This window comes from Bufo gargarizans, chromosome 5, assembly GCF_014858855.1.
Source record: "Bufo gargarizans isolate SCDJY-AF-19 chromosome 5, ASM1485885v1, whole genome shotgun sequence".
Lineage (NCBI taxonomy): Eukaryota > Metazoa > Chordata > Amphibia > Anura > Bufonidae > Bufo > Bufo gargarizans.
This window is the reverse complement of record NC_058084.1, coordinates 220022023-220035157: the sequence shown is the minus strand read 5'-3', so window position 1 is coordinate 220035157 and position 13135 is coordinate 220022023. Positions and strand designations below refer to the sequence as shown.

Sequence of the window (13135 nt, the reverse complement as noted above, 5' to 3'; positions counted from 1 at the left end):
AGGGTGGGAGGCTACAAGAAACCCAGAAACCAAGATGGCCGCCAGCACATGTCAAACGAAGGAGAACAGTGAGAAGGTAAGACCATGACATCTGCACAGTGGCCTGTCCCCTTAACACTGACTCTCCACAGCACCCTTGACCTCCAGAGCAGCCCACCCACTTAACTATGATCTTTATAGCAGCCTGCCCCTTAAAAAACTGTGACTTACCCCTTGAAAATTATATCCACAGCACACTGCCCGCTTAACAGTGACACAGTTCCCTGCACTGCCGTCCACCCCCTTAACATTGACTTGCAAAGGGCAGCTTCCCTTTAACAGTAGTGACCCTTCACTGCACCATGCCCTGTTAATATAAGACCTCCACAGCACCCCCTCCCCTTAATATAAGAGTTGTTAGGAAAATCTAGTGTAAGGGTGTATGTCAAGACTGAAGGACCTGTGGGTTTCTATTGGATAATGAGAGTCATGTGACTTTGTGAATGGTAGTTATAATATGAGTGAAGCTGCCAGCTCCTATTGGCTAATACATTTTTTGTGAATATCTCAGGAACGGTACATCCTAGAGAGCTGAAGACAGACAACCAGGCATGGGATCCAGCCGGTTCTCTCCGGTTCTGCCGAACCGTTTGTTAAAATTACAGGCGGTTCGCAGGACCGGTGAGAAGCAGGGATCCCGACCCGGTCCTGCAGCTGCGCCTGCACCAGTGGCGTAGCTATAGGGGTGGGGGCGGAGCGGAAGCCGAGAGGAGAGGCCCTGTGTGACGCGCACTGTGCAGTCACGTACCTCACTGTGACCTCCTGCGGCGGATCTCGCGAGATGACGCGATGACGCGGCGCGGGAAGGCACAGTGAGCGAGGCATTGGTGACCGCCTGTACCAGGATGCGGCTGCCACAAGCTGTGTAGGAGAGAGGTAAGTATTAATTATTTCTCCTAAGCAGGTGCCTACTCTACTCCACCTTCCCCTCATCCTGACCCAATGTTCAGATTCTTTTAGGCTAGCCAAACAAGAGTTATGGATGGGCCCTTGATGACAATATTTTAAGGTGGCCACAGGGAAACACATCTATTTTGCCCACAGAGTAAGAGCAGCTTTTTTAAGCGGTACTCCACTATGTAATGGCCCCCTCTTTATTATTAATATAATGGCCCCCTCTTTATTATTAATGTAATGGCTCCCTCTTTGTTATTAATGTAATGGCCCCCTCTTTGTTATTAAAGTGGGGGCCATTATATTAATAATAAAGAGGGGGCCATTATATTAATAATAAAGTGGGGGCCATTATATTAATAATAAAGTGGGGGCCATTATATTAATAATAAAGTGGGGGCCATTACATTAAAAATAAAGAGTGGGCCATTATAATAATAATAATAAAGAGGGGGCCGTTACAGTAATAACAAAGAGGGGGCCGTTACAGTAATAACAAAGAGGGGGCCGTTACAGTAATAACAAAGAGGGGGCCGTTACAGTAATAACAAAGAGGGGGCCATTATATTAATAACAGAGGGGGCCAGTATATTAATAACAAAGAGGGGGCCATTATATTAATAATAAAGAGAGGGGGCCATTATATTAATAAAAAAGAGGGGGTCATTATATTAATAATAAAGTGGGGGCCATTACATTAAAAATAAAGAGTGGGCCATTATAATAATAATAAAGAGGGGGCCGTTACAGTAATAACAAAGAGGGGGCCGTTACAGTAATAACAAAGAGGGGGCCATTATATTAATAATAAAGAGGGGGCCATTATATTAATAAAAAAGAGGGGGTCATTATATTAATAATAAAGTGGGGGCCATTACATTAAAAATAAAGAGTGGGCCATTATAATAATAATAAAGAGGGGGCCGTTACAGTAATAACAAAGAGGGGGCCGTTACAGTAATAACAAAGAGGGGGCCATTATATTAATAATAAAGAGGGGGCCATTATATAAATAAAAAAGAGGGGGTCATTATATTAATAATAAAGTGGGGGCCATTACATTAAAAATAAAGAGTGGGCCATTATAATAATAATAAAGAGGGGGCCGTTACAGTAATAACAAAGAGGGGGCCATTATATTAATAATAAAGAGGGGGCCATTATATTAATAAAAAAGAGGGGGTCATTATATTAATAATAAAGTGGGGGCCATTACATTAAAAATAAAGAGTGGGCCATTATAATAATAATAAAGAGGGGGCCGTTACAGTAATAACAAAGAGGGGGCCGTTACAGTAATAAAGAGGGGGCCATTATATTAATAATAAAGAGGGGGCCATTATATTAATAAAAAATAGGGGGTCATTATATTAATAATAAAGTGGGGGCCATTACATTAAAAATAAAGAGTGGGCCATTATAATAATAATAAAGAGGGGGCCATTACAGTAATAACAAAGAGGGGGCCATTATATTAATAATAAAGAGGGGCCATTATATTAATAATAAAGAGGGGACCATTATACTAATAATAAAGTGGGGGCCATTAAATTAATAACAAAGAGGGGGCCATTATATTAATAATAAAATGGGGGCCATTATAATATACAGGGGGAATAATATTATGGCCCAGAAGCAATGTGAGAACACAGAGGGGCCATCTGGGGAGAAACAATGTGAGAACATGGAGGGGCCATGTGGGGAGAAATGTGACATTGAGGGGTGATGGCTGACATGGGGGTCTGATCTGAGGTCTGATTAACAATAGGGGTCTGATTGCTGGTCTGACCTGAGGTGTAATGGAAAAAATGTATTTCTAATTGTTCTCCTCTAAAACCTAGGTGTGTCTTATAAGGCGGAATATAGGTTCCTCAAGCCAGCGATTGTTTGAGGCAGAGAGAAGATAGGAGGACCACACAGAGGAGAAGCCAACTGCTGCTGACGGGACCAGGGCCAGGTGAGCGGCGCGGGAGTGTGTGTTTTGGTTGGGGTGCGCCAAAATGTAGCTTCGCTTTAGTTTGCAAAGCCAACCTGCAGTGTGCTGTCTTCTGCCTCCCCGCTGCTGGCCATTTTCACTCAGCGAGTGAGCACACAGTTCAGTGAGGAGGAGATTCACTTGTCACTGAATGACCTCCCATTCTTTATCAATTTTATCCTTCCCTTAATAGACTGTGCACATGGCTGAAATTATTATTTTTTTCTTTTTTTTTATATAGGCACATTACAGGCATTTGCTCTTCTGCATTTTTTGAAACCTATGAAGGATCTAACTACCACTGAGCAATATAGTCCATTTTCCAACGTCATTCGTCATCAACTCCAACCTGAACAGTTCTAAGGACTCTGACCTAATCATCGAAAGCAGTACATGAGGTGAGTTTTAATTTGGACTCTTTTAGGCCAGCATTAATCATTTTTGTTGTTTTTCTCAGTTACAGATGCTGAACCGTGAATTAATGTCAGTGCCAGAAGCTATCTTACATTTAGAACTGGCACTGGATGCATTGAAGTTATGTATAGGCCAGAACCTTTTCATAACTTCGGCGGATCCACCGCCAGCTTAGGGGTTTATTAACACCGGCATCTAAAATGCCAGTGTTAAAAATTGTGTGTCAGAGCTTTTGTACCACTACCTATTGCATAGTCTTAGTCACACAGTCAGCGTTTGTTCATTGATTTTAATCAGTGATTTTCAGCCAAAACCTGGTTAAGGTTTCCACTGTTTTCCACTGCAGAAACAGTTTGACATTGAATTGAATGGAGAGATTCTCACACAGGAAATCAGCAACAAAATCTGCACCATACTTTACACTCCAAAAATCCAACTTTGTAAAAACATGTACCTGTGGGTTTTCTGGTGGAATTTTCAACTATATTTAAAGTCACCTAAGGATTGGCTCAGCCTCAGCTGCATCTCTCAGAGACGTGTGGTTCCTGACACAGACTGAGTGCATGATGGTTTCTATAACATCAGGAGTCTAATTTACTGTGCTCATCACTAGATCCAAAATCAGATATGACATGGCTGTATCCCAAATCATAAATCACTATGATGCAGTCAGCTTTGGTCAGGGGAACCACATAAGTGGCTGACACATGGGGCTGTGTTTCTCTGTTGTGAGAATCAGCCTTTAGTGGTTCAGTTCTACCTTCTCCTGGGTGTAGTCCCCCGGTCAGTAGTGGGGGACCCCGGTCAAGAATCACATAGCAAAAATCCAGCAGTTTAATGACTCTGTGTCATTTGTGTGTGTGATTCTCCTTGACTACGGTGGACTACACTCAGTAATTAAAAGGTTTGTCTGTAACTAATTAAAATTGTCTGTTCAGTTGGGGAAGGCTTTAATAGCAACTAATCATTGGCTTCTTCAAAGGGGTCTTGCAAATTATTTTTCTTACACCAAACTGACATTAGTAAATTACCTTATTTTATATATATATAATTTTTTTTTTTTTTTTTTTTTGCAGTTCTGCACTACAGACTGTTACTGCAGAGAAGGACCTACAGCTATAGATGTCACCCTAGGTCATAATTCAAGCTTGCTTAGCTTTCCTATAGGTGTGTATTTCTTGCTACTCCCTCCATCTTACAATCTATTCTTTGTTTATGGTGTGTTTAATAATGTCTACCTCTGTATTCCAGGAGACATCACCATCTGTATCACTTCATTAATATTGTGTGAAATTGGACCTTATTTCTGAATTAACATCTGATTGTAGCTGTCAAGAGTGATATGACTGGTTGTGTTCAGCATTACAGATTTTTCAGGTTCATTCTTCTATTTTAATTTATATTCATTTGTATTAAGAAAGCTATAAATCAGTTTTTAATACTTTTTTTATATCACCACAGGGTCATCGAATGTATACCAAGACCTACATGGCAACATTCAGCATATGTCATTCAAGTTCCAGGATTTGGGCTACTTAAGATTACCATTTGGTGAGTTTTATTCAGTCTATGTAATTTCCTGATTCTGACAGCTAGGTTCAGAAACAGGCTACTTTACCACTGTCTGGCCCTATCAATCAAAGCATTGAGGGAGGGGCTGGTCACAGAAAGAAGTTGAGCTTGGGTGCCACAAAAGCAATGGTGACACCCTCATTGCACCAAAGGCCTAATCTTCTGTATTTAAAAAAAAAATATCTCATAATTTGGAAAGGGAGTCGTAGATCAACAAAAGAGAAAGTGTTTTAATCAGGTGAACAACAACTATGTGTCTATGACAACAGTAGGATAGGAAAGTTGCTGGTAAGAGATTTGGCCAAGCATTAACCAAAAAGTATTTACTTTACAAGCAGTGGAAAAATAATCACGTTCTACTAGGGTATTCGAGCGTTATTTTAGGTTTACTTTAACTGTATTTTTGGTACATATATATCTTTACAGCTACTACTATGTATTGGAAGAAGCTTACACAGTGCCAGCACACACTGAAGACACCTCAAGGTTTGATCAAACCTTTTATTATCTGAAGAATATAAACAAAATGAAGAGACAAGCTACACTGTTTAGTTTTTTCGATTCATCCAAAAAGAAAAAAACAATACAGTCTCAGGAATTGGACTTGTGTGTAAATGACATTAATAATAATGTTGTAGCTAACACTGAGAAGGATGCTGTTCTTAATGAAAATACTATATATGAAATTGACCATGAAGTTCCAATGGAACAGGTTGATAGGCATGATATTGAAAGTGTTGTTGGCAATGATGATGGTACAGTTTCAGATGTGTTAACAGTTGAAGAGGCATGTACAAGCACTATATCATGTTGGTCCAAAAAACAATTTGAATATTTTAGCAAGTTGTTTCCATGGATCCAGGTTAAAAATGGAAAATTAGGTTGCAATGTGTGTAGTAAGGTCAGAGGGTCTTTGGGAATAGAAAAAGCTAAGGCATGCCATGTTTCAGAGGAGTGGAGTAACTTTTTAGTAAAACCAAGTGGCACCCTCAAATTGATTCAGCAGGCCTCTGTTCGCAAAAAAATTAGAGAGCACAGTGTTTCTAAATCTCACAATAAAGCAGAGAAACTTCAGAATACCGCCAAAATTGGCATATTACCAACAGCAATGGACAGGCTCAATGAGAAAGCTATAGCTGCGACAATTCATATTTTTAATATAGTATACAGTTTAGCTTTAAATAATAAGCCTATGGCTGACATAGAAGGAGAAGTTCAATTGCAGAAAATTAATGGTGTGGATGTTGGAGTAGGCCTTCACTCAAGGAAAACTGCCATTACGATAATTCAACATATATCCTCACAAATAAGGAAGGCTTTATTTTCTAAAATTGCCAGTTGTAAGAGCAAATTATGTGTCATAATTGATGAATCCTCAACTGTGGCACAGAAAAGTGTTTTAGTCATCTATATTCGTTGTGAGCTTTCAACACATCAGGATCCTGTCAATGTATTTGTGGATCTTAAAGAGCTTGACTCAACCACTGCTGAGGTGATAACTGAAACACTTTTCAACTGCTTAAGTGAAAATGGATTTGATAAAGATTATTTACAAGATAATCTGATAGGATTTTGCTCAGATGGTGCCAGTGCAATGCTAGGTAGCAAGTCTGGGGTTGCAACTAGAATTGTAAGAGAATTTCCAAACATAGTCATATGGCACTGTTTGAGCCACAGGGTTCAACTTGCTCTTGATGATGCAATTAATTCTGTATCCCAAGTTAATCACTTTAAAATGTTCCTAGAAAAAATATATAGCATATATCATGTATCTAACAAACATCAGTTAGAGCTTCATAACATAGCAGCAGATCTAGAGTTGGAGATAGTAAAGATTGGTAGAATCCTAGGTCCTCGGTGGGTGGCTTGTAGTGCTCGTGCTGCCAAGGCAGTATGGAGAGCGTATCCAGCTCTGTATAAGCACTTTTCGAATTATAAGAATTTCTTGGGAATGAAGAAAAAAATGGAAAACTTGTGTTTCCTAAAAGATCTCGCTTTAATGATCGAAATTCTTGAGGAGCTCTCCCTTTTATCCCTTGCTTTACAAGACCGGGATGTTTCTCTTGTCAAAGCAGACAGACTTCTTTGTCGGTGTATTAGGGCCCTTAAAAACCTAAAAGAAAATCCAGGGAAGCATGAAGTTCAGATTGATACAATGATTAGAACAGAGCCATTTAAAGATATTCCTTTCCAAGTGAGTGCTAAAAACACTGGTCTTCCAAGAGCACAGTTAATTCAGAGCGTAATAGACAATATGAAAAGTAGGTTGTTTTCCACTGCAAATACAAGACAAATGGACAGTGGTACAGTTGTCCAAAACGCAAGCCGCTACAAAAAGTTATTGTCCTTGTTCTCTTTACTTGAACCCAATTCTTGGCCATCTGACCTCACACTATCTCCGTGGCCAGAAGGGGAATGTCAATTAAGACAGTTAAATGAACTGATAAAATGTAACATTCCAGTTAATGATTTCCGGGATTACATAGACAACAGATATTTTTCAGATTGCAGCCTGCCACCCTCTATTCAACAAGCCAAGAAAATTATTCGGGTCATAGCTGTCAGTAGCGCTGAAGCTGAAAGAGGATTTAGTATCATGAATAACATTGCCACACATGAAAGAAGCAGACTTACAGTTTCTAATATATCACATCTTATGACAATCAAAATTCTTGGCAAACCAATATCAAGCTGGGGTCCGGAAATATATGTTAAGTCTTGGTTACGGAGAAACCACCACACTGCCACAGACCTCAGAGTTAAAAAAAAGGCAGCCAAACAATACGATGAAAATTCCACAGCTATTTGGTCTTTGTTTTAATGGGATAGCAATGGAGTTTATTTGTGACACTAAAACAAGCACACCGTAGCTGCAGGAGTGACGTCACGAGCCGGCTCCAGAACGCGCGCACGCGATCCCTTACCACTAGCAGTGCAGCGCTACCGGCCAGGGCGCTAGCAGCATAAAATAAGTTTCTCCCACAGCATAGCCGCTAGTCAGCTGCAGCAAAAATCTAACCCTGAGGTGTGCTTTGATCGGGCACACAGCGTAAAATCAGGTAATACAGCTGTATAGACCAGATCTAAGCATTTGTACAGTCTTTATCTGCAGTGGTGGTTTGTTTTCCTTGTTTTTGGTACTGGTGGTTACCACGTGTGCAAATTCTGGAGTTTATTTGTGGCTTGGGCATTTCCTCATTGCCTTGTGTTTATGGATCACTATATTCAGCTTACCTTATGCTTGTTCATCCTTATATATGTAATCAGCGGTAGTTATCCTTCATAGGCACTTATCCTACCACACCACATTCATGTACCCAGCTTGGCCCTTGGGCAGTTCATTTCATGTATTCAGCTCAATTTCTGGGTGTGTGATTTAACCGTTCAGTTTCTTTTTACATGTATGTATTCAGCTTGGCCCTTGGGCATTTAACCTTATGTACTCAGCTTGACTTCTGGATATGTAATGTAATGTATTTTCATACATATATTTGTATCCCACCAGGGTGGTGCTTTTTCTTTCTCTGTCCACCTTGTCTCTTTAACAATGTTGATATTTAGTACCATTTTTAACATCGAATGTGCTCCAGTTATTTTATAGTTTTTTTTTTGCTGTGTTTAGGGAGCATACACTCTAATTAATCTTCTTTGAGTAGTCCTGTAAGCCCGGCCACAACTATTTATGTTGCGCCATGACTAATGGCAGTTTAGGCATGTGGGTTTATTTTGCATTGGTTTTCTCTGTATTAATGACTGGGAGTAGCAGAGCTGAGACCTGGTTGTAGCTTGGCCAGTCCTCAGTTCTTCTCCCTTTCATTACATGCTGACACCTGACAACCTGTGCAGCACTGGAGAGTCCAGTAGATCTAGCTGGTGAAGTGTACTGCATGGCATGTCTGGTGCCACCAGGTAATGTCTGGGAGTAGCAGAGCTGAGACCTGGTTGTAGCTTGGCCAGTCCTCAGTTCTTCTCCCTTTCATTACATGCTGACACCTGACAACCTGTGCAGCACTGGAGAGTCCAGTAGATCTAGCTGGTGAAGTGTACTGCATGGCATGTCTGGTGCCACCAGGTAATGTCTGGGAGTAGCAGAGCTGAGACCTGGTTGTAGCTTGGCCAGTCCTCAGTTCTTCTCCCTTTCATTACATGCTGACACCTGACAACCTGTGCAGCACTGGAGAGTCCAGTAGATCTAGCTGGTGAAGTGTACTGCATGGCATGTCTGGTGCCACCAGGTAATGTCTGGGAGTAGCAGAGCTGAGACCTGGTTGTAGCTTGGCCAGTCCTCAGTTCTTCTCCCTTTCATTACATGCTGACACCTGACAACCTGTGCAGCACTGGAGAGTCCAGTAGATCTAGCTGGTGAAGTGTACTGCATGGCATGTCTGGTGCCACCAGGTAATGTCTGGGAGTAGCAGAGCTGAGACCTGGTTGTAGCTTGGCCAGTCCTCAGTTCTTCTCCCTTTCATTACATGCTGACACCTGACAACCTGTGCAGCACTGGAGAGTCCAGTAGATCTAGCTGGTGAAGTGTACTGCATGGCATGTCTGGTGCCACCAGGTAATGTCTGGGAGTAGCAGAGCTGAGACCTGGTTGTAGCTTGGCCAGTCCTCAGTTCTTCTCCCTTTCATTACATGCTGACACCTGACAACCTGTGCAGCACTGGAGAGTCCAGTAGATCTAGCTGGTGAAGTGTACTGCATGGCATGTCTGGTGCCACCAGGTAATGTCTGGGAGTAGCAGAGCTGAGACCTGGTTGTAGCTTGGCCAGTCCTCAGTTCTTCTCCCTTTCATTACATGCTGACACCTGACAACCTGTGCAGCACTGGAGAGTCCAGTAGATCTAGCTGGTGAAGTGTACTGCATGGCATGTCTGGTGCCACCAGGTAATGTCTGGGAGTAGCAGAGCTGAGACCTGGTTGTAGCTTGGCCAGTCCTCAGTTCTTCTCCCTTTCATTACATGCTGACACCTGACAACCTGTGCAGCACTGGAGAGTCCAGTAGATCTAGCTGGTGAAGTGTACTGCATGGCATGTCTGGTGCCACCAGGTAATGTCTGGGAGTAGCAGAGCTGAGACCTGGTTGTAGCTTGGCCAGTCCTCAGTTCTTCTCCCTTTCATTACATGCTGACACCTGACAACCTGTGCAGCACTGGAGAGTCCAGTAGATCTAGCTGGTGAAGTGTACTGCATGGCATGTCTGGTGCCACCAGGTAATGTCTGGGAGTAGCAGAGCTGAGACCTGGTTGTAGCTTGGCCAGTCCTCAGTTCTTCTCCCTTTCATTACATGCTGACACCTGACAACCTGTGCAGCACTGGAGAGTCCAGTAGATCTAGCTGGTGAAGTGTACTGCATGGCATGTCTGGTGCCACCAGGTAATGACTGGGAGTAGCAGAGCTGAGACCTGGTTGTAGCTTGGCCAGTCCTCAGTTCTTCTCCCTTTCAATGGATGCTGACAGATTTTCTGTATGTAATTTTACTGTTGTTTCCAAACCATTATCTTTAACTTTCTTTTGATGATACATCATCAGCCAGCTTTAGTTTTTGATGGAATTCTGTCAATGTGTTCACTAGATATCACATACTTGAAATGGCACATAATGTTTGTGTTGTACCTTACCGTTTGCTGATGAATATTAAAATATAAGATTATAAACTGGTATGTGGATATTTTTTTACCTTGAAAATGAGTTGTATTGTTTTTACACTAATTTCATAAATTCTATCGAACAAGAATCCGACATGGGATTCAGCCAGTTCCCTCAGGTGCTCCAGATTCGGTTGTTAAAATTACAGCGGCAGCAGGAGATGAGCGCTTCAATTCCAGAGTTTAGCTCCTAAGGCTTTTTAAAAGTTGAGTGGTATGTGTGTAGTGTATATATAGTGTATTTGTGTGTAGTGTATATATGGTGTATGTAAATATGTCGTGACTGTGTTGCATATATATGGTGTATGTAAATATGTGTCATGACTCGTGACGCGCTGCGTATCCACCGCTGAGTAGGGAACCTGTTGTTAAAAATTTGAATCCCACCCCTGCAGACAACAGACAGAAATTTCTTAAAATTTTAATATATAAGAGACTAGCAGGATGACCCAGCTTTGCATGGGTATATTTCTATTATTTCATCACATTTTTGTGTGTGAAGTAAAAAGATATCCAGTGTGCCCCCTACCAGTTGCCTCCACAGTACTTTGTCCCCTTAACAGTGAATTCCACAGCACCCCACCTCCTTTACAGCTCCTCCACAGCACCCTTCCCCTTAACATTGACCTGTATAGCACCCCTACCCCTTAAGGCCCCATTCACGCGTCCGTAAATTTTTATCTGCATCCGTTCCGCAAAATTGCGGAACAGATGCGGAATAGTTGGGGACCCATTCATTTCAATGGGGCTGCAAAACATGCGGAGAGCATTCAGTATGCAGTCCGCATCCGCAGTTCCGTTCCATTATGCGGAACCGCAAAAAAAGTTGAGCGTGTCCTTTTAGCTGCAAATTGCATTCCGTAGCCCCATTGTACTCAATGGGTCCGCAAAAATGCGGATGACATGCGGACAGGTGCCAAATGTCATCCGCATGTCATCTGCAATTGCGGATCCGCAGGAAGTAGAAAAAAATAGGCCTGCCCCTGAGAACCTTAGAACTTGGGAAAGCAGTGAAGAAAGAGGAGACAAGACTACACTAGTGAAAAGATGGCTTCCTATGACGTAGAGAAATTGATTAGGACCGTGCGTGGGAAGATATAGCAAAAGAGCTAGTCCTGTCATTGTGGTCTTCAGCATCAAGCCAGAAGAAAGATTTTTTTTTTTGAGTATTTAAATATGTTTATTATAGTATAAGCGCTCATTCACATGACTGTGCCCCGGCCGTAGTCATATTGCGGCCCGCATACACTGGTATCTGCCGTGAGCAGCCCGCATCGCGGATTGCGGACCCACTCGCTTCAATGGGTCCGAGATCTGGGAGATGTAGTGTGGAAGCACTGAGCAGAACCCCACAGAAGCACTACAGAGTGCTTCCATGGTGTCTGTGGCCGTGCCTCCGAGGAACAGATGGATTACGGACCCATTCAAGTTGAATGGGTCTGGATCCATCTGTGGCAGTTGCAATTGCGTTCCCCAATGCACGGACCGGCCGGCACACGTCCGTGCTATAATTCTAAATATGTCTTGTGGTTTTTATTTAAAGAGGACCTTTCATCTGTTTAACCCTAGTCTAATTAGGGTCTTGACTTATAGGGCAGCCACCACTGATGTCATTGCATAAAAAATTATAATAAATAAATTAAAAAAAGACCACCACCCCCGTTCATCTGCTGTTGTCCCCTGTTGATTTCAGCGCCTTATATTTTAATTAGCCGACTTGGTTATACTAGGTGGAGGAGCGGTTCTCTTCTCCCTTGCTGTGAGCGCATCCAATCAGAGTGCACTGCTCATAGCCAGGGAGCATGTAAAGCGCCAAAATCAATGGGGAACAACAGCGGACAAACGGGGGAGTCTTAGAAAAAAATAAAAAAGTGCAATGACATTAGTGGGGGCTGCCCGATAAGGTGAGACCCTAATTAGACTAGGGCTAAACAGATGAAAGGTCCTATTTAACCTCTTGGGGACATAGGGCGTACAGGTACGCCCTGATGTCCCGGTACTTAAGGACACAGGGCGTACCTGTACGCCCTGTATATTTCCGATCACTGCCGCGCAGTGGGCGGTGATCGGAACTGGGTGCCTGCTGAAATCAATCAGCAGGCACCCTGGGTCCTGTGACCTCCGTATCGACGATCGCTGGGGATTAACCCCTTCTATGCTGCTGACCGTGGCATAGAAAGGGTTTGTGTTTGAGTGATCGCATTGAGTCCCCGCGCTGCTGTGGCGGGTACTCGTCTCATAAGGCTGCCCGATGCCATGCAGAGGCTGCCAAATGCCTTGCATGGCATTGGGACCTGCCTTCTACGGGAGCCGGGGAGATCCAGCCTCAGGCGCGGTCTCCTAGGCAACCTGTTTGTGTACTACTCACTGAAGCACACGAACACGCAATGCATTACAATACAAATGTATTGTAATGCATTGCAGAGGGAATCAGACCCCCAAAAGTAAACATAAGAAATAAAGTAAAGAAAAAAAGTTAAAAAAGTGTTTTTAATAAAATTAATAAAGTAATAAAATTAATAAATTAAAAAAAGAAAAAAAGACCCTTTTCCCTTATTTTATAATAAGAAACAAAAAAAAAAAAAAAACATAT

General features: G+C 42.4%; 1 protein-coding gene across 1 annotated transcript; it reads left to right on the top strand.

Annotated features, from left to right (window-relative positions):
• The first annotated feature begins 3185 nt into the window (after window positions 1-3185).
• LOC122939571 (E3 SUMO-protein ligase KIAA1586-like) lies at window positions 3186-8070 on the top strand. Its single transcript, XM_044295664.1, has 5 exons — window positions 3186-3306; window positions 4399-4489; window positions 4574-4699; window positions 4784-4873; window positions 5321-8070. The coding sequence occupies exons 3-5, from the start codon at window positions 4665-4667 to the stop codon at window positions 7713-7715; spliced, it is 2520 nt and encodes an 839-aa protein (XP_044151599.1). The 5' UTR covers window positions 3186-3306; window positions 4399-4489; window positions 4574-4664; the 3' UTR covers window positions 7716-8070.
• The last annotated feature ends 5065 nt before the right edge of the window (window positions 8071-13135 follow it).

Bases quoted from the DNA above. Each gene is read 5' to 3' on its own strand.
- LOC122939571 (XM_044295664.1), top strand. From the start codon at position 4,665: ATGACTGGTTGTGTTCAGCATTACAGATTTTTCAG. The intron at 4,700-4,783 runs GTTCATTCTTCT...ATATCACCACAG, and splicing joins CAGCATTACAGATTTTTCAG to GGTCATCGAATGTATACCAA. The intron at 4,874-5,320 runs GTGAGTTTTATT...ATATCTTTACAG, and splicing joins CTACTTAAGATTACCATTTG to CTACTACTATGTATTGGAAG.